We start from the raw sequence: 23,769 nt of genomic DNA on the forward strand, positions 1-23,769 counted from the left end.
TGTGCAATAAAAGTATGTGTAGTTTTGCAGGAAACTAAACTGCAAACCGTCCTCCAAAGTGGCTGTACCATTTTGCATTCCCCATTGAAACAAAGAGTTCCTGTTGCTTCACATCCTCACCAGATGCATTTTTTTAAAAGGACAATTTTCTTATGGGCCTTCAAAGGAGAGAACAATCTCTTTCCCCTGGGGAGGGTCTGGGATACTTATGGTAAGATGTGACATTTGGGCCGGGTGTGGTGGCTCAAGCCTGTAATCCCAGCACTTTGGGAGGCCGAGACGGGCGGATCACGAGGTCAGGAGATTGAGACCATCCTGGCTAACCCGGTGAAACCCTGTCTCTACTAAAAAATACAAAAAACTAGCCAGGTGAGGTGGTGGGCACCTGTAGTCCCAGCTACTCAGGAGACTGAGGCAGGAGAATGGCGTAAACCCCGGAGGCAGAGCTTGCAGTGAGCTGAGATCCGGCCACTGCACTCCAGCCTGGGCGACAGAGCGAGACTCCGTCTAAAAAAAAAAAAAAAAAAAAAAAAAATTGTGACATTTGGACCAGACTTTGAATGACAGGCCAAATTTGGAAAGTATATTACGTTCCTTTGACTCCTTGGGATCATAGAATCCTTGATCTGGAAGGAATCTCAAAGGTCATCTTGTTTAATTCTCTACTTGGTTCTGGAGGAGGCCCCTATCTCTAATTAATAGAAACTGAGGATTCTCCTTATTGGCTGCATTTTAAGACAGATTTTGCTCCCACTGGTAGGTGGTAAAAAGGAAGTATCTGGATTGGGAGGGAAAACTTCTGCTTTTAGGCAGTAGCCTGCATTGAGGGATGTCCAGATCACCTTGTCTTTATTTGCACATCCATACACAATGGAGGCCATGTAGCTGTTAAGATGAATGGGGTAGAACGATAAAAACAATAACTAAAATGTAAGCTAAGCAAAACAAACAACAAAGCAGAGATCTCTGTATATACACATGTGTGCACATGTGTGTGCTTATATATGCTTGAGATTTTCCTGTAAGGATATGCTTATGGGGAGAGAAATTGAAGGAGCAAGTGACTCACTTTTCCACATAAGCCTTTTGCATTGTTTAAGTGTATTACTATATACATATCATATTATTTTTAATGAAAAATTTTTAAAATTATACTTAAAAACACTTTTACCTGTTTTATATTTTAGTGCTCTGCCTTTAGATTTTGTGTAGAACCATAAAGATTATGTTGTCAGAGGTTTGACAAATAGTGAACGAGTCCAATTGCTTCATATGATAGAGGCAACAGGAACCTCAAGGGGCTTTCTCTGCCCAGACTTCTGTCTGGGAGAAAAGGCACCCACTTTCTCTAAGGTTTTTTATTCAAAGGAACATAACACCAATAGTGGAATTTAAGGCATCTGGGGGAAGGGGATATGTTTAGGGACTGTTCAATTGCAGGATCACTCAAATCCCAAAATGCCACCCAGTCATCACGTGAGGCTACCTTGAGATGAACACCCTAGTCCCCTACTGTCTTAGGAGTACAAATCTTACCTCCTTCATCCAGGTGGGCCATTCTACCTAAGAATATTCCTAACAGAACATTTCTGGTACTGGAGAGATGTTCATCAATATCTACTGCATAAACAGGACCATCATGGAACCTATAACTAGCTCAGAACAGCTATGTTTTAAAGATGATTATTTTTAAAAAGTTAGAAAAAGCAAATATAAAAGCTAAGCCCTCACGAAAAAAGCTAAGCATAAAAACATAAAAGAAAATCAACTGTGATAAGAAGGACAAAAAAAAAAAAACAATACCTTTGTAATGTAAGACATTTATTTTGGCTACAGTTTTGGTGTTTTAACACTGATTTGTGATACAATGGACATTAAACTTCCTTTAAAAAATAAAAAAACAATTTGGTAGCTCTCCCTTTTCTGTCCAGAAAATTCACTCTTTCACAATCAAATTACCCTAAAATCTGGCGGAGTTAAGAGGCAACAAAATTTAAGCTTCCAACCAATCTGTTCTCTCAACCTGAAATGTCTTCTATTTCCAATCAGGTTAAAACCTTGACTTGGAAGGACCATCACTGTTAGCCCTTCAGTGATTCCTGACACCAGTTCTGTGAAAAAGAAAATTTCCTGCGAGAAAAGCTCATGTCTTCAAATTGAAGATCAGTGCTTTATTTATTTTTATTAAAACAGTAGCATCTTAACTTGTGGCACAAAAGGCCCCAACATTCCCTTTCCGAACCATCCATCACCATGGGTGGAAGGCAGCGCCACCTGCTGGCCATCACATTATGACTCACATACCCATAATTTCCTTGCGGTGCTTAATTCCAAGTGGGGATTATTAGAGACCCCTCAGAGCCAAAAGGGACCTTAGAGGTCTTCTAGATGAGTCCCCTCATTTGTAGGTGGTGGTTTCTGGATAACTCAGAGTGGCAGGGACACAGACCAGCCTGTGGAACGGTATACTGCTTTAAGATTGAGAAGAAAACCATTTGGCGCTCTAATTTTGCCTGGATGGTGCTCTGTCAAAGAAAGGGATCAGGTCTGGGGAGGGGGTAAGGGCACCCTGAGTTCCTGTTCCAACACTTCCCAGGCGGTAGAAGGCTGTCCAGGAACAGCTCCCATCCACAACTGGGCATGTGTTGGCTCTTACACAAGAGACTTTTATTTTACTTGAAGAACTAGGAGCTAAATCTCGTTAAGTAAATACGGGGTTTTGGGGGTGAAGGACTATCAAGAAATCCCAAGTTATCAGCATAAAAGTAGTTCCAAAGTAAAGGCAGTAATTCTCCCAGTGGCCTTTTCTCCCTCATGCCCCCACAGAGGCTTTCGAGAGGTCCTAGTTAGCCAGCCACACCAACCTGCTGTGTTCACGTAAGTAGCTGTGCCTGTCCCATGGGGTGACCACTTCCTGGGCATGGGAGGGGAGCCCCAGCCCCAGCTCCCTAGCCTCTTCCAGGAGCAGAGCAGAAAGCTCTGCTTAGGGGTACTACATCCCACCTGGAGAAAGAGCTGCACATTCTAGCCTATGAGGGACCCACCCTTTTTACTTGCTTCTCCGGAGCTGGATCAAGGGCATGTGCAGTACACCTGGAAATCCCAGGGAGCCCTTTTCTTGCAAAAGAGTATCATATGAAAGAATCCAGCTTCAGGGAGCAGCAAACCCAAAATCTTACCCAGCTCCACCTTATAGAGCTGGACAACCCTGGGGGCCATGCCCTTAATCATTCTGAACCTCAATTCCTTTTTTAATAAAGGCCACAATACAAGAACAAGCTCTACTAACTTTACAGGGTTATTGTGAGGCTCAAGTTAGATTAAGTTGGAAGGCTACCTGGAAGCTGTGCAGTGAGGTACCCAGTTTAGAGGATGGCCATTTCACTTAGGTGGGTTTATCTGGACACCTTTTTCACTATCTGGAGAAGAAGACACATCCTAGTTGTTCAGGGCTGCTGTGGTCACAGAGAAAAGTGGACAGCAAATGACCAGGCTGGGCAGGACTGCTCCTGTGTGATCAGAGACCTTCATAGCCGGGAGTGAGGCCTTACACCACACCTGCTTCTCCGTGTCCCAGCCAGGAGCTCCTGGCCAACTCTGAAAAAGGCACATTCCCCACCTTGGCATATTAACACTGCCTGAATTTAAATGTAAAACTGAGTTGTAAATAGTCAACAAAAGTCCCTGATATTTCATTTTAGGTAAGATACCTTCACAAGGCCTTGCAAGTGATCCTACCATGAATTCAGGCTTCTGGGAGCGTGAAACACCCACCAGAACAATGCCCTATGTATATTTGGTGCTCAAAAAGCATTTAATTTCTTAAACTTTTATCAGACAACTATGTGCAAGGTGCTGGGGGCATGGCTGAGGACCTTCTCTTTGCCCAGAGTGACCCTGAAGATAAATAGCATCACAATCACTTTCCATAATAATAATAATGTAAAATCCTAACAAGACTGTGTTTAAAACAAAACTCTTATATTCTGGCAAATGTGCATACACATGTGAGGGGTAGTGCATTCCAATATCATCCTTAGAAAGTCTTTTGAAAGGCTGACTGCGTTTGGGTTTTTTTGCTCTACCACCAGTAAAGGATCCATTTGGATACTCCGCCATGTCTTGTGTCTGCCTGGCTGAGTCACTTCAGGAATCCCATGCTGGCACCAGAGAGCTCTAAGAGCCACCTGCAATGGGCAGGGTGTGTGCCTGGGACTTTTCACTTCCCTGCTGTCTTCTGGCCGCATTTCTGAGAGGCACCCCCCACACACACCCATGCACACATGCTGTAATTGGCCAACTTCCTCCTTCTGTTCTTGGAATAGCAACCAAGACAAAAAGCAGTTAGCACGAGTGGCTTGGGCTTGCCAGCGCTGTAATTCAGGACAAAACCCTTGTAATTCTCCAAATGGTGGGGTTTTTAAATAGGTTGGACTTCAACACCCTGTTTTCTAAAAGAGAGAGAAAAAAAAAGAAAGCATGCCCAAGGCATCGCTCTTCTCAAAAATGAAGTGACTGAGATAAGGTCAAAGCGAAATATTCCAGAGCAGCAGATTCTGAACTCAAGGCTTCCAAAGATTCACATTTTGAAAACTCTATGGATTTAGGAGGGTTCTCCAGGTTTGCCCACACAAGGCCTCTTTGTGTAGGGACCATTCTTCCTAAGGAAATCATTCAATGCAGCCTTGCTATGGGAATCTCCATCCACTAATGACTGACAGACACCCCTGCCCCAGCTCCGGACCTCAAGACGTGAGAGCTCTGCCTATGTACAGGGTGTGGAAGGCTGTGGGGACAGTGGGGGGCACAGACGTGGCGGGGAGAGTGGCCTGCATTTGCATAGTTCCTTTACTAGAGCTCAAGGTGTTGAGGTCCCCACTCAAGAGAGGATTTGGGAGTAGGGGAAGGGAGGTCATGAGGGACCTCTATGAGCATCCTAGGCCTTACGCTTCCACACACCTCCTGCCCTGGGCCATCGGGAAGCATGCAGGCCACAGGCCTTCCCCCTCTGAGCCCCCATCCTAGGGAAAAGACATCGAAAGTTACAGAAACAGGACAACTGGGGAGCGAGGACGCCCCCCTTGGCAAGCTTCTTTGTGTACTCCCCAGGGTGGGGAAAGTGGCCCAGGACTGTGTTGAGACAGACTTGTAGACAAGTGCCTTGTGATGTTGGGAGCAGGGTACAGTGTGTTTCCTAAACATGGCAGCTCGGGACATCGTTGCCCACGGCCTCCCCCGTAGACCTCTAAGCAGAGGCAGCGGGGATGCCCTAGGGTTTCAACTTCCCCTCCTTGGCTAGTCTGTCATTGAGCTGGCACAGCTGGGCCAGGAAGCCATCGTTGGGGCCAATCTCACGGTTCTGCCTCACGATGCTCAGGGCAGACTTGACATCCATCTTCTGCCGCATCATGAGGTAGGCAATAACTAGCGTTGGAGAGCGGCTGTAACCTTCCCGGCAGTGGACGAGCACCCGGCCTGTAAGAAACAGGGGAGACGCGGTGAGCTGGGGGCGTCCCATCACACCATGGCATCGGTCAAGACTCTTCCGTGAAGTGCCACTTAAAACCACAATGTCACGCCACTGTGTGCCCGCCAGAATGGCTAAAATGAAAAGGATGGAAAACCCAAAGTGCTGGTGAAGATACGGGGCAACTGGAGCTCTTCTGCATGGCTGGGGGAGGTGGGGTGTGAATTGGAACAACCACTTTGGAAAGTTGTGTGGCAAGGCAGCATCTCCTCAAACTGAACACGTGCATCCCCTCTGGCCCAGCAATCCCACTCCCAGGCCCAGGTCCAATAGAGATACGCATTCACTTTCACAAACATGGGTCAGAATGTTCATAGGCAGCACTGTACATCATGGACCCCAGCTAGAAACCCCCAAAGGCCCATCCACAGTAGAAAGATAAATACAAAGAATGACCAGCCCACCACTTAGCAGAAGCAACATGGAGGCAGCACACAGATATGAGGTGGACGAGCCCACAGAGTAGGAAAGTGGGTGAAACCCATCTGTGCTGTCAGAAGCCTGCAAGGGGCCGGGTGCGGTGGCTTATGCCTGTAATCCCAGCACTTTGGGAGGCCGAGGCAAGTGGATCACGAGGTCAGGAGTTCGAGACCAACCTGGCCAACATAGCGAAACCCCATCTCTACTAAAGATACAAAAAAATTAGCCAGGCATGGTGGCGTGCGCCTGTAATCCCAGCTACTCGGAAGGATGAGGCAGGATAATTGCTTGAACCCAGGAGGCGGAGGTTGCAGTGAACTCAGATTGAGCCATTGCACTCCAGCCTGGGTGACAGGGCGAGACTCCGTCTCAAAAAAAAAAAAAAAAAAAAGGCCAGGCGTGGTGGTTCACGCCTGTAATCCCAACACTTTGGGAGGCTGAGGCAGGCGGATTGCCTAAACTCAGGAGTTCACGACCAGCCTAGGCAACACGGTGAAACCCCATCTTTACTGAAATACAAAAAATTGGCCAGGCATGGCAGCGTGCGCCTGTAGTCCCAGCTACTTGGGAGGCTGAGGCAGGAGAATTGCTTTAACCCAGGAGGCGGAGGTTGAGGTGAGCCGAGATCGCACCACTGCACTCCAGCCTGGGCAACAGAGTGAGACTCTGTCTCAAAAAAAAAAAAAGAAAAAAGAAAAAAACCCCACATTGTTGAAGCCATATGAACCCAGGTTTAAATTTGACTGACTGATTGTAATGGTAAAATGCATCCATTTGGCTAATGCACAATGCCCAGTCACTTGATCAAACACTCATCTAGATATTGCTGTGAAGGTATTCTGTAGCTGTAATTAGCATCTACAGACAGTTGACTTTAAGTAAAAGGGGACCACCCTTGATAATGTGGGTGGGCCTCATCAAAACAGTTGAAGACCTAATGGACAAAGATTGAGGTTTCCTGGAGAAGACATATTACACCTCGACTGTTACACAGAAATCCTGCCAAAGTTTCCAGCCTGCTAGCTTGCCTCACTTCAGACTTCCCAGCTCTGAGAAGCATATGAGTCAATCCCTTAAAATAAATCATATATGTATATATAAATCAATATAATAAATATATATAAACTAATATATGGCCAGGTGCGGTGGCTCACACCTGTAATCCCAATGCTTTGGGAGGCAGAGGCTGGAGAATCACTTGAGGCCAGGAGTTCAAGACAAACCTGGTCAACATAGTAAGATGCCGTCTCTCAAAAAAAAAAAAAAAAAGAAATAGCCAGGGTGGTGACGCATGCTTGTAGTCCCAGCTACCTGGAGGCCAAGGCAGGAGGATCCCTTGAGCCTGGGAGGTCAAGGCTGCAGTGAGCCAAGATTGGGCCACTACATTCCAGCCTGGGTGACAGAGCAAGACTCTGTCTTAAAAAAAATATATTAATATACATATAAACTATATATTATGTAAATATATGTAATATATAGAGACTACATATAACATATATCTTATATGTAAATATAAAACACATAACTATATAATATAATTATATAATTATATATTATATTATATAAAATTATGAATGATAAAATTATATCATATATTAGATATAATTATATTAAATAAAATATTTAATATAATTATATATTTATATTATATAAATATATTAATATTATATACAATTAAATTTAAATTTAAAACATAATTATGTAAAATAGATTACATATAATTATGTATTTATATATTTATAATATATATTATATATTATGTATTTATATACAGGTTTATTTTTATTAAAAAATATATATAACATATTTTAATATAGTGTGTGTGTGTGTGTGTGTGTATATATATATATATATATATATATAAAATAGACACCATCTGTCAATATCCACAGGGGAGATTGGTTCCAGGACCTCCTGCAGATATCCAAATCCACAGATGCTCAAGTTCCTGATTATAAAATGACATCATATATGCAAATAACCTCTGCACATCCTCCCCTATACTTTAAATCATCTCCAGATGACTTATGATACCCAAGACAATGTAAACAGTTATTAGACTATATCATCTAGAGAATAACAAGGAAAAAAGTCTGTACATGTTCAGTACAGACATAACATTTTTTTATGTTGTTTTTAATATTTTCAGTCTGCGGTTGGTTGAATCCACAGATGTGGAACCCACATACACTGTGCACATACACTGCAAGTGTGTGTGTGCCCTTTTACCTGTTCTTTGTTTTGTGGTGTGTGTGTGGTGTAAGCGTGGTGTTTTGTCTCGAAGAAGCATGGGTCAGGCACAAATAAGCCCACCCTACTAGGAAATATGTTGAAAATTTTCAAGACAGGATTTAAGGGAGACTATGGAGTACTCTGATGCCAGGAAAACTTAAAACTTTGTGTAAAATAGACTGGCCAGCATTAAGGGTGGGTTGGCCATTAGAAGGCCCTTGTTTCACACGTATGGCACAAGGTAACCTGTAAAGCCACAGCACCCAGACCAGTTCCCATACATAGATGCGGAGGACCACTGTATATTCTATTGGTCCTGTTTTTTCTAGAGAATCCTGACCAATACACTGGTTATTAACTCATGATCTACCTACCTCAAGGTGCCTCAGTTTTCTTATCTGGCCAATAGTACCCATTGCACAAGGTGGTTAGAAGATTAAAGGAGATGACACATGAATCCTCTAGGTTAGCACCTGGCATCCATGAGCACTCAATAAATGTTACCCAATACTGGGCATCCTCTGGTGGCACCTGGTACACCCTCAGCTACAGCAGCCCTGGTCCCGTGTCATTGCCAGACATGCGCAGATCGACTTTCTCTCCCAGAGGACGAATTCCTTAAGAGCAAGAAATGGCTGGGTACGGTGGCTCACACCTGTAATCCCAGCACTTTGGGAGGCCGAGGTGGGTGGATCACCTGAGGTCAGGAGTTCGAGACCATCCTGGCCAACAAGGCAAAACCCCGTCTCTACTAAAAATACAAAAATTAGCTGGGCGTAGTGGCACATGCCTGTAATCCCAGTTACTCAGGAGGCTGAGGCAGGAGAATCACTTGAACCTGGGAGGTGGAGGTTGCAGTGAGCTTAGATTGCGCCACTGCACTCCAGCCTGGGTGACAAGAGCCAGACTCCATCTCAAAAAAAAAAAAAAAAAAAACAAAGGCAAGAAATGTGGGGCATTGATTTTTGGATGTGTTACAATCTCTAGCATACACCTTGTGCTCAATAAATATTTCCTGACTAGCTGAGTGAATTATTACCTACTAACACCTCTATAAGGGCATTGTTTGGCAAGGAATCTGCTAGCCCAGAGTCCAACAGAGTCTCTTCTGCTCCCATCACCCTACCTGCAAAACACCACTCTATTTTCTCAATGCCTTCCAAATCAGGAAGCAGGAGTCCTCCACTTTCTTGCCCATTCACCCTCTGGCCTGTATGCCCAAAATATTCAGAATGGGGCTTCCCCTGCCCCACCCTAGGAATGAGACCCTCTGCAGAGCAGCCACCTCACCATCTAGAACATACTTTGCATGCCCAGTGCACACAGAGCCTACTGGGAAAGGGGCCAGTTCAACCTCCCATTCCTCTAAGCCCAGCCCAGATGCCACCTCCTCCATGAAGCCTCCCTTGGTTTTCCCAGCTGGAAGTGACTGCTCCCTCTTGAGCATCCTCAGCCATCCCACCTAGCTGTCAGTGATGGGTCCCTGGACCCCACTCCCTGTCGGAGGCCAGCATGTTTCTGTTGACTCACTTAGCCACTCATTCTTGGAAGCATTTATACTTGGCATTAGAGCCCATGGAATTCTTCATCACTTGCTCATTAATCATTTGTGGTGTACCTACTATGTGCTAAGGAGACGGACAAGGAACAAAGTGGACCCAGCCTGTGGGCAGGTTTCATGGAAGAGAGGACACCATGCCAAGGACGAGGTGGAGTTTGCCAGAGGACCGGGTAGGGAGAGGCATAGAGAACTTTTCAGACTGAAGACCCAGCACACCTGGACTGAGACAGGAGGTCAAAAAAAGAGAATGTTCCTAGGTTTTGGGAAGTGGAAACAAAGTCAGAGAGCTTGAAATTCCCTGAATGAATGACCAATTGATATTACATGAGAACAACAAAATCCTTCCCCTTCACTCAGCCTATGTCTACACAGGGTGAGGAGCTCAGTACAGCTGGAGTGGAGGGCGTGGGCAGGGTGGGGGGTGACAGTGACCGGCAAGGACCATGAGGGGCCTGTCAGCAAAGTCTGCAGATACTCCCACAGTAAAGCTTCTCTCTGAGCCCTGAGCGTGCACTGTCCAGTGGTCTAGAAAATTGTGTTTACTGGAAATAATTCAGACGGTGAGGCTGCTGGGCCCAAGAATCATCAGAGTAGTAGAGCCAAGGCTGATCACACCTCATGGGGGTCCCCTCCGCTGGGAGGGTTTGGGGTGGGGAGGGAGGAAGAGGCTAAGGGAGGAGCTGAGAGAAATAGCTAAAAGCAGAAAGGGAGAAAGGGCGAGTGGCCCAGCCTGCTCAGCTGATGTCTGCTTTGTGGCCTTCTAGGGTTTCTTGCTGTAACGCCTTGGTGACTGCCAGCACCTTGGTAGTTCTCCTTCAGTCTTACCTTACCTTTGGGGGCTGCAGAAAGTGTTTTTTAAGTGGCTGGAAGATTTGGCTGGGGGGGCTGTGGTTTGCTGACTGCCAACCTAAGCCGACCACAGCTACCCCTTTTCCCCTTGCCAGGCAGTCACATGAATCTCTAGCCAATGAGATGTGAGGGGAATTTCTGGGAAATGTTTTACTTGTTCTTAAAAAAAGAGAGAGACCAGGCATGGTGGCATGGGCTTGTAGTCCCAGCTATTCAGGAGGCTGAGGTGAGAGGATTGCTTGAGGCCAGGAGTTGGAGACCAGTCTAGAAAATGTAGCAAGACCCTGTCTCTTTAAAAAAGAGAGAGTGGCTGGGTGCGGTGGCTCATGCCTATAATCCCAGCACTTTGGGAGGCCGAGGCCGAGGTGGGCGGATCATCTGAGGTCAGGAGTTCGAGACCAGCCTGATCAACATGGTGAAACCCCATCTCTACTACAAATACAAAATTAGCCAGGCGTGGTGGCACATGCCTGTAATCCCAGCTACTCAAGAGGCTGAGGCAGGAGAATCACTTGAACCCAGGAGGTGGAGGTTGTGGTGAGCCGAGATCGCGCCATTGCACTCCAGCCTGGGCAACAAGAGTGTGACTCCGTCTCAGAAAAAAGAGAGAGAGAGAGAGAGAGAAAAGGTGGGAAGAGATAGCTGCAGTGTCTCATCTGCTGTACTTTGTCCTGCTTGGATGTGGTGACCAGATCCCATCTTGGGACCAGGACGGGAGCACCCAACACTGAGGTGGCAGAAGAGAGAAAGGGAAAGGGCCTGGTCCAGATGCCACCACGGAACTGCTGAATCAACCAGCCCCTATGCTCTTTCACCTCAGGACTTCCTGCCATGCACATGAACACATGAACACGTCTTCCTCATCGTTACAGCTGTTCGAATGGGGGATGTGTAAGCAACTGGAAACCAACCTCCAGCCAAAGTGCAATCAAATGCAAGGACCCTGGGGCTGCCACGGTGTGAATGAGTTGCACATCCTGTGACACATGGGGCCACTTGACAGGCAGCCAGGTGAGCAGAGAGAGACCTACAGCTCTGTCATTCACCCCAGAAGATGGGAAACAAGGAGGTTTCCAAGAAGACACCTGTTGTGGGCCTGTTTTCCAGAGGGATAGTCTAGTCAAAGCTGCCTCCCATCTTTTCCTGGCGGGAGGTCCCTTACCATTCTTTTGAGCCAAAGCCTGGTCGATGAAGTCAGCAGCCCTTTCAAAGTAAGCGCTGAGGTTGAACTCCTGTGTGTCATTGGCCTTGATGCCCAGGTATGTGATGCCGGAGTCCTTGTAGAAGTTGGCATTGGTGTTGACGTGCATGAAGGACCTGCCCTCAGCCGCGTTCAGAACATGGGTGATGCCTAGTTTCTGCAGCTTGGGGATATCCTGAGCCACAGACCTGGACGGGAGACAATGGTGGGGATGATTAACCAACCAAATGGCAGCCCCAGGGGGAGGAAGATGAAGGAGGATTTAAACCTCTTGGCAAAGCAAGGAACCCCTCCATGCTCTGGCCCCTGCCGGCTTCTCCTGCCTCAACTTATGACCTCCTCCCTGACTCTGGCCATATCGAATTGCCAGCAGCTTCCCCAAATAGACTGGTGGTTTCATAGCCATGCTGTTCCCTCTGGAATGCTCTTTTCCACCTTTTCTGGAGAAATGTGCCCTCTCATCTTTCACACCCTCTGCAGTGTTTGTCTCCCCTCCATTCCATTTGGCCCCATGCTCCCTAAGCTGTGGTGGGGGTGTACATAGCCAACTGGTTACAAATGGGCTCTGGAACCAGACTAACTGGATCTGCACCCAGCCCAGGTACTAGCCAGGCAACCTTAAGAAGCCATTTAACCTTTCTGTGCCTCAGTTTCCCTCTCTGTAAAATGGGGATAACAGTGCCTTCTCCCTGAGGTTCTTATGAGCATTAAATGGGCTATTCCGTTGACAGAGCCGGACATGGTAGTGAGCACTACGATTCTAATGCTTGATTGTGCTTCTGTGTTTAGACATCCAGGCTTTGAGCTCCTTGAGAGAGGAACCATGTCTGCTTTAAGTCTGTTTCCCCACCACCTGCTATAGTACCTGCCACATAGTAGGTGCTGAATAAATAAGTGGTGAATGAGTGTAGAAAAATAAATTTGTCATGCGCCAGGCAGCCCCCTCCCTGCCCCCTAGAGGGATCCTACCTACCACCTTCCACTAGCTACATTTCCAAAGCTCTTTTGGGTGATTTAGTACTTGGGGAGTAAGTGGCCCCAACAGAACTATGGGACGTTACAAAATAATTGATCTAAGGCTGGGTGCAGTGGCTCACACTTGTAATCCCAGCACTCTGGGAGGCCGAGGCATGTGGATCACCTGAGGTCGGGAGTTCGGGACCAGCCTGGCCAACATGGTGAAACCCCGTTTCTACTAAAAATACACAAATTAGCCAGGTGTGGTGGTACAGGCCTGTAATCCCAGCTACTCGGGAGGCTGAGACAAGAGAATCACTTGAACCCGGGAGTTGGAGGTTGCAGTGAGCCGAGATTATGCTATTGCACTCTAGCCTGGGTGACAGAGTAAGACTCTGTCTTGAAAAATAAAATAAAATAAAATAAAATAAAAATAAAAATCATAATTGGTTTGAATGGTGAAAAGGCCCTTTTATTTCATCTCACAAAACATCCCAGCCCAAATGGCAGTTTATACTTTATAAAATGTCACCTCCTATGTGATCTTGTTTGCTTACTGCGAGCAGCCCTGTGAGGAACAAGGATGGCAATATCCCCGCTTAACAGAGCTTGAACTCAGGGCCAACAGGATGAGCAGAGGGATGAGCACAGGCCCCATGTGCTGCCGGTGGCAGAGCTGGGGGAAGATCTCCTTTCTCCCGACATCCAGCCCTGCTCTATCTTACACCTCACTCTGCCTCTCATGCCCACATCTGCTGCAAAACCCCCAAGGCCTGGCAAATGTGGCTCACACAGGCTCTGTCTCTGCCTTGTGAGGACATGGCTGCAGCCCTGATTTTGTTAAGGGGATGGAGCCCAAGTCCTCTTGGTGCTTGGTGCTCACTGATCCTTCCTGTTGAGGAACCTCCACACCCCTGGCCAAGTCAAAGTCAGATGTGCTTAGAGGGCAAGGGATGTATTTTCTACAGGGGCCATCAGCAATTGCCACTCTGGCTACACCAGACGTGCACAACCTTGGTTTCCACTTGGGAAGTGATGACAGCTGAATGACCAAGCTGCCCAAGCAAGCGGCGTTCCTGAGGCTAACAAGGCCTGCTTGCTGCTTGGGGCAAGAGGAAGGGTGTCTCTAGAGCTTTGCAATTCCTGAAGCCTTTGGCTGACACTGTGGGACTCTGTTTATTCCTGCTTAGGACACTGCACAAGACTGTAAAGCAGTGGCTGATAGAAAAAAATCCTTTGAAGAGTCACCCCCATTCATCTCCCTTCTCTAATACTTTTTTTTTTTTAGATGGAGTTTCACTCTTGTTGCCCGGCTGGAGTGCAATGGCACGATCTCGGCTCACTGCAACCTCACCTCCCGGGTTCAAACGATTCTCCTCCCTCAGCCTCCCAAGTAGCTGGGACTACAGGCGTCGGCCACCACGCCCAGCTAATTTTTGTATTTTCATTAGAGACAGGGTTTCACCATGTTGGTCAGGCTGGTCTTGAACTGCTGACCTCAGGTGATCCGCCTGCCTCAGCCTCCCAAAGTGCTGGGATCACAGGTGTGAGCCACCGCGCCAGGCCTCTAATACTATTAATAATTCAATATTCAAAAAATTTACCATTATCATTATTACTATCTCTACTATGAATGAACATTGTACAGTGCCTGACATAAAGTAGGCGCTCAGACTGGTGAATGAATGATGGAATGGATGAGAACTGTCCCCATGAGGCTAGGGCCTGATGGACCCCTTCTAGTTCCACGATGAACCCCATTTCTGTGGCAGTCCTTGGCAGGCTGAACAGCAGGTCCTAGCAGAGGTCAGGAAATACATACATGAACAAGACATTGACCCTGTCCTTGTAGTCCCTCACACACTCTGAGCCACCATTTCCTCCTCTGTAAAATGGGAGGAGGGTTAGTTTTGAATTTTCAACATGCCATCCTTGGGCTGAGCCATGGAGCTTAGGATTTTGGTAACTGGGTCCTCAGAGTCTCATGAAAATCCAACCTGAGCCTTTCCAAGGCTGTACAGGCATGCTAATCTATTCTTTCTTGTGGCTCCTATTTCACATCTCAGAATTCTAACACTGGTTCTCTTCTGCTGATTAGACATTCTTACTATAAAAAATTTTAAAATTTAAATTTAAAAAAAAATTCTTACTGGCCAGGCGCAGTGGCTAACGCCTGTAATCCCAGCACTTTTGGAGGCCGACGCGGGCAGGAGTTTGAGACCAGCCTGGCCAAGAGACCAGCCTGACCAATATGGCAAAACCCCGTCTCTACTAAAAATACAAAAATTAGCCAGGCATGGTGGTGGGCACCTGTAATCCCAGCTACTCGGGAGGCTGAGGCAGGAGAATTGCTTGAACCCAGGAGGCAGAGGTTGCAGTGAGCCGAGATCGCGCCCTCCAGCCAGGGTGACAGAGCCTGGGAGTGAAAGGTCAAGAGCCTTTTCTAGGTAGTGGCTCAGGTCCTTAGGGGGATTATCAGTGGACCGTTCTAGAATCTCCTGTAAATCAAACCACATCTGGAAGGTGGGGGCCTGGAAATCCCGGCCCAGCTCCCCGGACTCGCTCGTTTGGGGTGTTTAGGTTCCCTGATCCGGGACTGCCGGGCCAGGAAAATTCCATGCCCGAATTGTGACGTCGGCCCGTTGCCATGGCGGCGAAGGCAGACATTCCGCGGTGACCTCACTGCAGAACCAGGCAGCTGTCACATGACGCGCTGGCAGGAGACCGGCCGGGCGACCGAGGGCCACCTGTTAAGTGAACATGGTAGCCCCGACCCCGCCCAAGGCCAAGCCCCAAGGGGGTGGCGGCTGAGGACCCAGGCAGGCGCCCCCCGGGCTCCGTGCACCCCGCGACGGGGAATGGCCGCGCCCGGCCAGGCAGGGTTCCAGTTCCTTGGCCCCACGCGCTGGGGTAGGCGTCGACTCCAGCCACCTCCCAAGCCCCCGCTGTGGCTCCCGGAGGGGCGATCGCGCCCGGGCTCCCCCAACCCAAGACTCGCGACACCCCGACCCCGGCCTCGAGTGGGCGGGGCGTCCCGAGAGGGACGGCGGGGCCGGGCTCACTGGGGGGACTCACGCGTTGCCCACGTAGATCCGCGGGGTGACCTCGTTGCAGGGTTGGCTCGGGAGGCTGTAGCAGCCGCTGCCGTCCGAGAGCAGGTCGTTGAGATCCTGCACCGAGAGCTCGAACGAGCCGGACATGGCGGCGGCGGGGCCCAGCAAGCCCGGCAGGAGCAAGCGAGGCGGAGAGCGGCGGGTCAGCTGGGCGGGGGCTCGCTCCGGGAGCCGCCCAGTCCCGCCCCAGGGGCGGGCCCGCAGGGCTCCGGGAGCTGAGGAGCGCGGGCGCCGTGACGCGGGGGCCCAGCGCGCCACTCCTGGGCGCGTCCCCGGGGGGAGACGCCACCGCCCTCGAGTCTCGGGAATCCTCGCCCCATCCCGGTCCAGGCCGTTTGTGTATCTTTGTAAACTGGGAAGCGCGGTAACTTCCTTCCCTGAATTAAATGCAGGGCCCAATAAACGTTTCTGTGGCGGGGGTACACCTAGAGGTTCCTTCAGTCTTTCAGGATTACAGGGACCGCGGGGTTCGGCTCGTGAGCGGCTCCCTGCTGTGGAGGCATCACCCGGGCGCTTGACAGAATCAAGCGCCCAGGTGATTGCTGGAAGAGTTAAATGTGACATTCAAGGAAGGCACCCAGCACTGCATGGCGAGCACTCAATAAGTGTTGGTCCTTCATCAACAAATGCGTTGAGCACCCAGTGGGTGCTACACCCTGTGCTGGGGTGGAGATCAATCAGACTCCTGCAGCCCTTCCTGGAGCAGATGCCAGCCCACCATAAGCCACTCAGCATTTCCTGAACTCCCACTAAGTACAAAAGATAGTCTGTACTGGAGGAAAGCCGCCCTCCCCTACTGCCATGAAAGACTGGCAGTTCCCTTCCTGCAAAGAGCAAATTTGGCCTTGAATTCAGGAACCCCACATCCTGAGCCAGCCCTGCCACTAATTTGGTTCTTTTTTTTTTTTTTTTTTTTTTTGAGACGGAGTCTCGCTCTGTCGCCCAGGCTGGAGTGCAGTGGCCTGATCTCAGCTCACTGCAAGCTCCGCCTCCCGGGTTCACGCCATTCTCCTGCCTCAGCCTCCCAAGTAGCTGGGACCACAGGCGCCCGCCAGCTCGCCCGGCTAGTTTTTTGTATTTTTTAGTAGAGACGGGGTTTCACTGTGTTAGCCAGGATGGTCTCGATCTCCTGACCTTGTGATCCACCCGTCTCGGCCTCCCAAAGTGCTGGGATTACAGGCTTGAGCCACCGTGCCCGGCCTAATTTGGTTCTTGAGTAACATGGCTGCTGCTGTGGTCTTCAGTTTCCTCATTTGCAAAAGGAATTGGATCAGATTATCATTAGGGTCAACTTTCTCCTCCCCCAAAACTTGTGGTCTTGCACCTTCAGGCAAGCTATTGCAGTGGAGACTACTTAGCTGATAGCCCAAGATGTGTAACCAAGGCTGGAATTTCTGTACCCCTCACCCCACCCCATCCCTGGCCACCCCTCCCAGCACACCACTCCTTTCCTTCTGGTGTTGGCTGGTAGCATCTGCATTCTAAGCAGGGGAGAACGCTTTCGAGTTCCTTGACTTGAGCCTAGGTTAGCATTAAAAACACAAGCCCAGAGGCAGCCAGCCATGCTCCGCTGCTCCTACTCCCTTCCCGGGACCTGTCCCTGATGTCATAACTGGGTAACTATGACAGCTTGTCATGGGGACAGCTAGGCACCTCACAGAGGAGCCTGGGTACCTCATTTCTGAAGTGAGACTAGGAAGAGAAGATGAACAATTCCCTGGATTATCTGGCCTACCCTGTTATCGTCTCTAATCACAGGCAAAGCACAACCTTCAGAAAGAAACTGGACTTTGGCCACTACATATCTCACAAGAATAGAATACAAATAGGTATGTGGGCACTTTGGGCTGGACACCGCTATCAGGGATTTGGGAATGGTAACCCATAAAGAGATCGACAGTAAACCAGACCAGGTCACAGCTTTGGGATGATATGGCCTTATCTGCTGAATTTGGGCAAGAGGGCATTAGCACCAATAACAAAATGTATCTTCCACAAGGGAGTTCACTGGGTGGAAATACTCCCTTCAACTCTTTAAAGCCAAAGTATGTTAGAAAGAGGATAGGACTTCAGAAGCCAATAGACAGGCTAAAAATATTGGAAAAGGATTGGAAGAGAGGCTTTTTCATTGGATTAAAAGGATATTTATCTCTGTAAATTTTACTTTCACTATTCTTTTGTTTCTGCTCAAAAGTCTCCAGAGATGTCCATTTGATAAATTAAACCAAACCAAACTTCCTGAGTCGCATTAAGGTCCTAATTCAAAAGTGTTCATTAGTCAAGGACACTGTCTAGTGCTGGTTTTCTGAGGCCGCTACTGGAATTCCTGTGATGTAACATTGTTCCCTTTTATCCCCCTTCTCTAGTGAAGCCTACTGTTGATACCAAACCTCCAGTGGCGCACACACATCACATTTTAAAATTGAGCAAACTACAGGTATTTGTTCTCGCTGCTTGCAGATGTGCAGATGTATTTTATGGACTTCCAGTCCATTTCCTAAAGAGGTTCAATTTCTCAGAGCCTTCTGAATACCCATCTACTCAAAGATTTGTTAACACTCCTTCCCACACACGTCACCCCTAGTCTTTCCCGCCCCACCCCCCAGGCGGAGTCTCGCTCTGTCGCCCAGTCTGGAGTGCAGAGGCATGATTTCAGCTCACTGTAACCTTCGCCTCCCAGATTCCAGCGTTTCTCCTGCCTCAGCCTCCCGAGTAGCTGGGATTACAGGCGCATGCCACCATACCCAGCTAATTTTTCGTATTTTTAGTGGAGACAGGGTTTCACCATGTTGGCCAGGATGGTCTTAGTCTTCTGACCTCGTGATCCGCCTGCCTCGGCCTCCCAAAGTGCTGGGATTGCAGGAGTGAGCCACCGCGCCCAGCGTCCCAGTCTTTTAAGTTCTGCTCCCAGTCTCCCCTGTGGCCCTCAATGCACCCCTTTCCCATGATCTCAGAGGAGGGGGACACTAAGTCATTGTGTGTGGGAGCAGTGTACTGATGGTGTCACCACGGTGAGGTGTGGTTTCTTACCAGGGTGAACAAAAGAAAATCAACAAAATCGAGTATGAAAACAAGCAACTGTGTCAGAAAATCGCAAATGCCCATCGTGGCCCTGCCAAGGTGGATTGCTGGAATGAATATTTTTCCAAGAGGTAATGTTCTTTGTCTTCATTTCAGTTTTGAAAAGTCAAAATTGACTTTCCTCTTGGGTTTTAGTGTGAGCTTTTCCCAAGCCACAGGAGTACGTAAGGAAAGTTATCTTGAGGGAGAACCAAACAGACCATGTTACACAGAATGAAAACTTTAAAAATGGGGACCTTTCTCTAGCATTAAAGAGCTTTTATTTCATCTAAGAGACTTTTCAGAGTCCTATTCAGTTTGTCACAAGAATGCACTGCCCACTTTTATAAGATGGTGGCCATGTGTCTTAGTCCATTATAGGGTGTTATAGCAAAATGGTATAAACTGGTGGCTTATAAACAACAAAAATTTATTTCTCATAGTTCTAGAGGCAAGGAAGTCCAAAGATCAAGGTGCCAGTAAATTCGGCATCTGATGAGGGCCTGCTTCACAGACAGCCATCTTTTCACTGTAACCTCATGTGGCAGAAGGAGCAAGGGGTTTCTCTCAGGCGTCTTTCATAAGGACACTAATTCCATTAGGGTGACCTAATCATCTCTCAAAGGCGCACCCCCTAACCATCACCTTAGTGGTTAGGATTTGAACATAAGAATTTTGGGGACACAGACATCTGGACCATAGCACCATGGCTGGGGCTATGATGTGATATTCTTAAAATTGGTTCCAGAAATCTTTCCTAAGCAACTACTATGTGCTAGGCACCAGGAATAACAGAGATGAAATGAGATGTATATTTCCTAACCTCAAAGAACTCAAGGTCTTGTAGGGGAGATATTTATGGAAATAATGACAATGTAGTGTGATTAGGATACAAAAGAAGCACATGCAAGAGAAAGAATTTGGTGTAGGGGGAGGAGATGGTCAAGATGCCATTCCTATATCCTGCTATATTCTGGTGTAAGTTGAAAGCTGAGAGGAGCGAGGTGACCCAAAACTTGTCGCCAGGGATTTATCCACAGGGAGACCTTCCCCCAACCAGAAGTTCTCAATCCTGGTTTTACATTATAATCCTTGGGGAATTTTAACAAAATGCCAGTGTGCGTGGTTCACCTCAGATCAATGAAGTAGAATCTTCTCATGGGCAACAGGGTTGAGGACCACTGATATAAACCTCCAAATGCTGTGTACATTTCCCAGAGTGCAGTGCGGATCAACAGGCTGCCCCAGTGGCCTGTGGGCTCAGCAGGACAGGTTACTCCCTGCACTTAGACAGCCTGGCATTTATGATCTCATGACTTCATCTCCCCCACTTGTTAAGATGAGCATTTTCTTCTTCACCCATCTCGGGGTTTTGTGTTTTTCAGCTTAAACAGAGAAACGAGGAACCGCGAGCTAGTGAGAATCACCATGGAAAACCAGGGCATTCTGAAGAGGCTTGTTGATCGCAAACCCCACTATGACCGCAGGGCATCTGAGATAGACTGGCAGGCACGTGGGCACTTATGTTATACTCCCAGACACACACAAGAGTTTGTCCCTGTTCAGCCTAGAGAGAGTCTCAGAAAGATCCCTAAACAGCTAGAGTCAGATCACCTGAAATGTAACAATCATTAAAGGAAAAACCATCCAAAGCAAACAAAACTAACAGGCACAAACCATCAAACAAACAGCTAAAACATCTTGGTAACAAAGCTATTATGTATCAGTTTCATAACATAACAATTATGTGTCAGTTCCAGAAAAATAATCTAGTAGCATCTTCCCTCATCCCTTAATTCATTAAGAAAGGCTGAATGTACAGGGATTAGGGTATAAGAATCAGTCAGTATGTGGTTGGTTTGCTTCATTTGGGAATGACCCTTAAAAAGGTCAGGGGAGGGGAAGCCATCTGTGGTGTTTTAAAAAACCTCCACTTACTGACTTTGGTCTTTAAATCTTTTCTAAGTCATCCCTAGGATTTAGAACTTCAGTAATAGCACCAATGCCCTGGCATTGACATAAACCAATTTTTTTCCTTCAAGAATTCAAGGCGCTATATCAGAAATACTACGAGATATCTTCTCTCCCAAAATGAATAGGTATGTCTCTCTCACTATCAAACATTGTGACCAGAGCTGATACCAAAGCACTGAGAACCCCATAAATGGCGAATGAGGGGCCCAGTTAAGGAGACGGATTTTGCTCTTCTCATATAATATTGACTAGTCATCCATTCAGGAAACATGGGGCTCTCTGACTTTATTTCTTCTCTCCATACAAGAAGGAAATGATACTGCTTTTTGTCATCATCTTTGAGGCTTTGTGGGAGTCTAAGGGGAAGTGATTTGTTCCAATAAGACATAAACTGGAGCACTTGTGGCTTTGAAGTTGTGCCAAAGTTACATTCCAGGTCTCTCAGTATTCAAAAGTACCTGCATGTTGTCATTTTGTATTATTTAACATTATTAGTAATGACTAAATGGACACTCAGGTGTTCCAAAGAATAGTTCTGTGTAATTGATGTGTCTCCTCTCTTCTCCACTGAATACAAGGTTATTCACCATGGAAAAGGTACAAGAGAAGGCCCTGGGATTTCCTGGCTGCTTAGAATCGTAAGACACTCCTGAGTGGCTGAATGCTCAATCTTCAGACGCTTCAATAAAGCTTGGAACATAAAATGTGTAAGTTACATTTAGGGGACCCAAAGGCTTTACGTTCTCATTCCAAAATGGGGCAGGCAGAAGGAAAGATGCAATGAGCATTTTTATTTGGGGCTATGAAAAGAAGTTTTAACGAGAGAAAGAGAGAGAGAAATCAGAGAACTCTTTAAAACATACACCATCATCACCATCCCACGGAAGAAGAAAAGCTGGGGTGAGATCATCCAGCCACAAGTACAGCACTGTCAAAATGGAAAACAAAATCACATGACAACATCAAGGTTCAGAAAACACAAGGAACAAGTGCCGTTAGTTCCTCTGTGAATATACACAATTGGAAAAGAATGCCTCATTGAAGTTTCCATGGACTCTGTTCATTTATAGGGAGCAGCAGCAGTGAAAATGTCTCAAAACATATGGTGTGACAATGTTGCAGGCCTGCTATGACTGGTCGTGCTAGTTTTTAGCCCAATTATATTAGTCAGCATTTTCCAAAGAGACAGACTCAATAGGAGAGGGAGACAGAGAGAGAGACAGAGAGAGGATTTATTTGGGGAATTGGCTCACAAGATCATGGAAGCTGAAGAAATCCCACCAGAGGCCATCTGCAAGCTGCAGACCCTGATGCAGCAGGGCAGATAACCCCCAAAGTGGGACTTAGCCTGCAAGGGTTCTTGGCTTCACCCAAGAAAGAATTTAAGGGTGAACCAGTGGTAGGGTAGAAGAAGACAGTTTTATTGAAGCAGCAGTGTTACAGCTCTGGCAGTGTTACAGCTCCATGACTGCTCCTGCAGAACAGGGCTACCCCATAAGCAGAGAGCTTTGCAGTCATAGTTATACTTACTTTTAATTACATGTAGATTAAGGGGCAGTTTGTGCAGAAATTCTAGGAAAAGGGTAGTTTTTGTTTGTTTGTTTGTTTTTTTGAGATGGAGACTCACTCTGTCGCCTAGGCTGGAGTGCAATGGCACGATCTCAGCTCACTGCAACCTCCACCTCCTGGCTTCAAGCGATTTTCCTGCCTCAGCCTCCCAAGTAGCTGGAACTACAATCACACGCCACCACACCCAGCTAATTTTTGTATTTTTAGTCGAGATGGGGTTTCACCATATTGGTCAGGCTGGTCTCGAACTCCTGACCTCAGGTGATCCACCACCCCCCCTCGGCCTCCCAAAGTGCTGGGATTACAGGCGTGAGCCACCGTGTCCGGCCTATAGGAAGGGGTAGTAATTTTTGGGTCCTTAGATCATTGCCGTGGAAAGAGGTGGCAACTCCTAGGTGTTGCCATGGTAATGGTAAACTGACATGGACACACTAATGGGAGTGTCTTATGGAAAGCTGCTTCCACCCCTTCCCTGTTTTAGCTAGTCCTCAATTGGATCCTGTGTCCAAGCCCCGCCTCTGGAGTCAAGTTCTGCCTCCCACCTCACTGGGATGCTGGTAGCAAGGCTTGGTCCAAGCCGGAAAGCCTCAGAACCAAGAAGAAGGTGGTGTAACTCTCAGTTCAAGGTCAAAGGCCTGAGAACCCACCAGGGGGGACAAGGGTACCGGTATGTGTCTTGGAGTCCAAAGGCCAAGGAGCCTGGAGTTGTTGTCCCAGGACAGGAGCGGAAGAGTGTATTCTAGTTCCAGCAGATAGATTGACATATTCACCTCTTGTCTGTTTTTGTTCTCTCTGAACCCACAGCAAGTTGACTGATGCCTCTCCACATTGAGAGTGGATCTTCCCACATAGTTCACTCAGACTTACATGCTAATCTCCCCTGGAAACACTCTCACAGACACACCCAGAAATAATGCTTTACCAGCTTTCTATTCAGTCAAGTTGGCACCTAAAATTAACCATCGCACTGACTTTTTAAACTTTCTATTTTGAAATAATGAAAATTCACAGGTAGTTGAAAATAAAGGAACAGGGAGGCCTCCTGCAACCTTCACCCAGTCTCCACCAATGTTAGCATCTTGCATAACTGGTGTACAATATCAAAACCAGGAAACTGACATTGGGATGATGCACAGAACCTACGCAGGCTTCATCAGTTATACATGCACTCATTTTTGTACATACGTGTATAGCTCTATGCAGTTTTTCTCACATGTATAGCTTTGTGTAACCACAACCACATTTGAGATACTTAAAAGCACTATTATCAAAAGACACTCTTGTGCTACCCTTTAGCCACAGTCAC

General features: G+C 47.4%; 2 protein-coding genes across 3 annotated transcripts; one reads left to right on the forward strand and one right to left on the reverse strand.

Moving 5' to 3' along the window:
- Positions 1-1,804: 1,804 nt before the first annotated feature.
- DUSP3 (dual specificity phosphatase 3) lies at positions 1,805-16,000 on the reverse strand. The gene is made up of 3 exons (XM_005584373.4): positions 15,823-16,000; positions 11,752-11,978; positions 1,805-5,475 (listed from the first exon to the last, which is right to left on the reverse strand). The coding sequence occupies exons 1-3, from the start codon at positions 15,945-15,947 to the stop codon at positions 5,270-5,272; spliced, it is 558 nt and encodes a 185-aa protein (XP_005584430.2). The 5' UTR covers positions 15,948-16,000; the 3' UTR covers positions 1,805-5,269.
- Positions 16,001-17,565: 1,565 nt separating this feature from the next.
- CFAP97D1 (CFAP97 domain containing 1) lies at positions 17,566-21,598 on the forward strand. Of its 2 annotated transcripts, XM_005584372.4 has the most exons (6): positions 17,566-17,689; positions 18,227-18,297; positions 18,894-19,012; positions 20,306-20,429; positions 20,963-21,019; positions 21,473-21,598. In XM_005584372.4, the coding sequence occupies exons 1-5, from the start codon at positions 17,566-17,568 to the stop codon at positions 21,017-21,019; spliced, it is 495 nt and encodes a 164-aa protein (XP_005584429.1). In that variant the 3' UTR covers positions 21,473-21,598. The 2 variants fall into 2 exon arrangements, with proteins under 2 accessions (XP_005584429.1, XP_045231850.1); XM_045375915.2 differs by lacking the exon at positions 20,306-20,429.
- The last annotated feature ends 2,171 nt before the right edge of the window (positions 21,599-23,769 follow it).

The sequence above is a fragment of the Macaca fascicularis genome, chromosome 16 (assembly GCF_037993035.2).
Source record: "Macaca fascicularis isolate 582-1 chromosome 16, T2T-MFA8v1.1".
Taxonomy (NCBI): Eukaryota; Metazoa; Chordata; class Mammalia; order Primates; family Cercopithecidae; genus Macaca; species Macaca fascicularis.

Excerpts from the sequence above, each read along its gene's own strand:
- DUSP3 (XM_005584373.4), bottom strand. The coding sequence starts at position 15,947 with ATGTCCGGCTCGTTCGAGCTCTCGGTGCAGGATCTCAACGACCTGCTC. Across the intron at positions 11,979-15,822 it reads CGGATCTACGTGGGCAACGC|GTCTGTGGCTCAGGATATCC; the intron begins GTGAGTCCCCCC and ends TCTCCCGTCCAG. Across the intron at positions 5,476-11,751 it reads GGCTTTGGCTCAAAAGAATG|GCCGGGTGCTCGTCCACTGC; the intron begins GTAAGGGACCTC and ends TGTTTCTTACAG.
- CFAP97D1 (XM_005584372.4), top strand. The coding sequence starts at position 17,566 with ATGAACAATTCCCTGGATTATCTGGCCTACCCTGTTATCGTCTCTAAT. Across the intron at positions 17,690-18,226 it reads CAAGAATAGAATACAAATAG|TGAAGCCTACTGTTGATACC; the intron begins GTATGTGGGCAC and ends CCCCTTCTCTAG. Across the intron at positions 20,430-20,962 it reads CATCTGAGATAGACTGGCAG|AATTCAAGGCGCTATATCAG; the intron begins GCACGTGGGCAC and ends TTTTCCTTCAAG.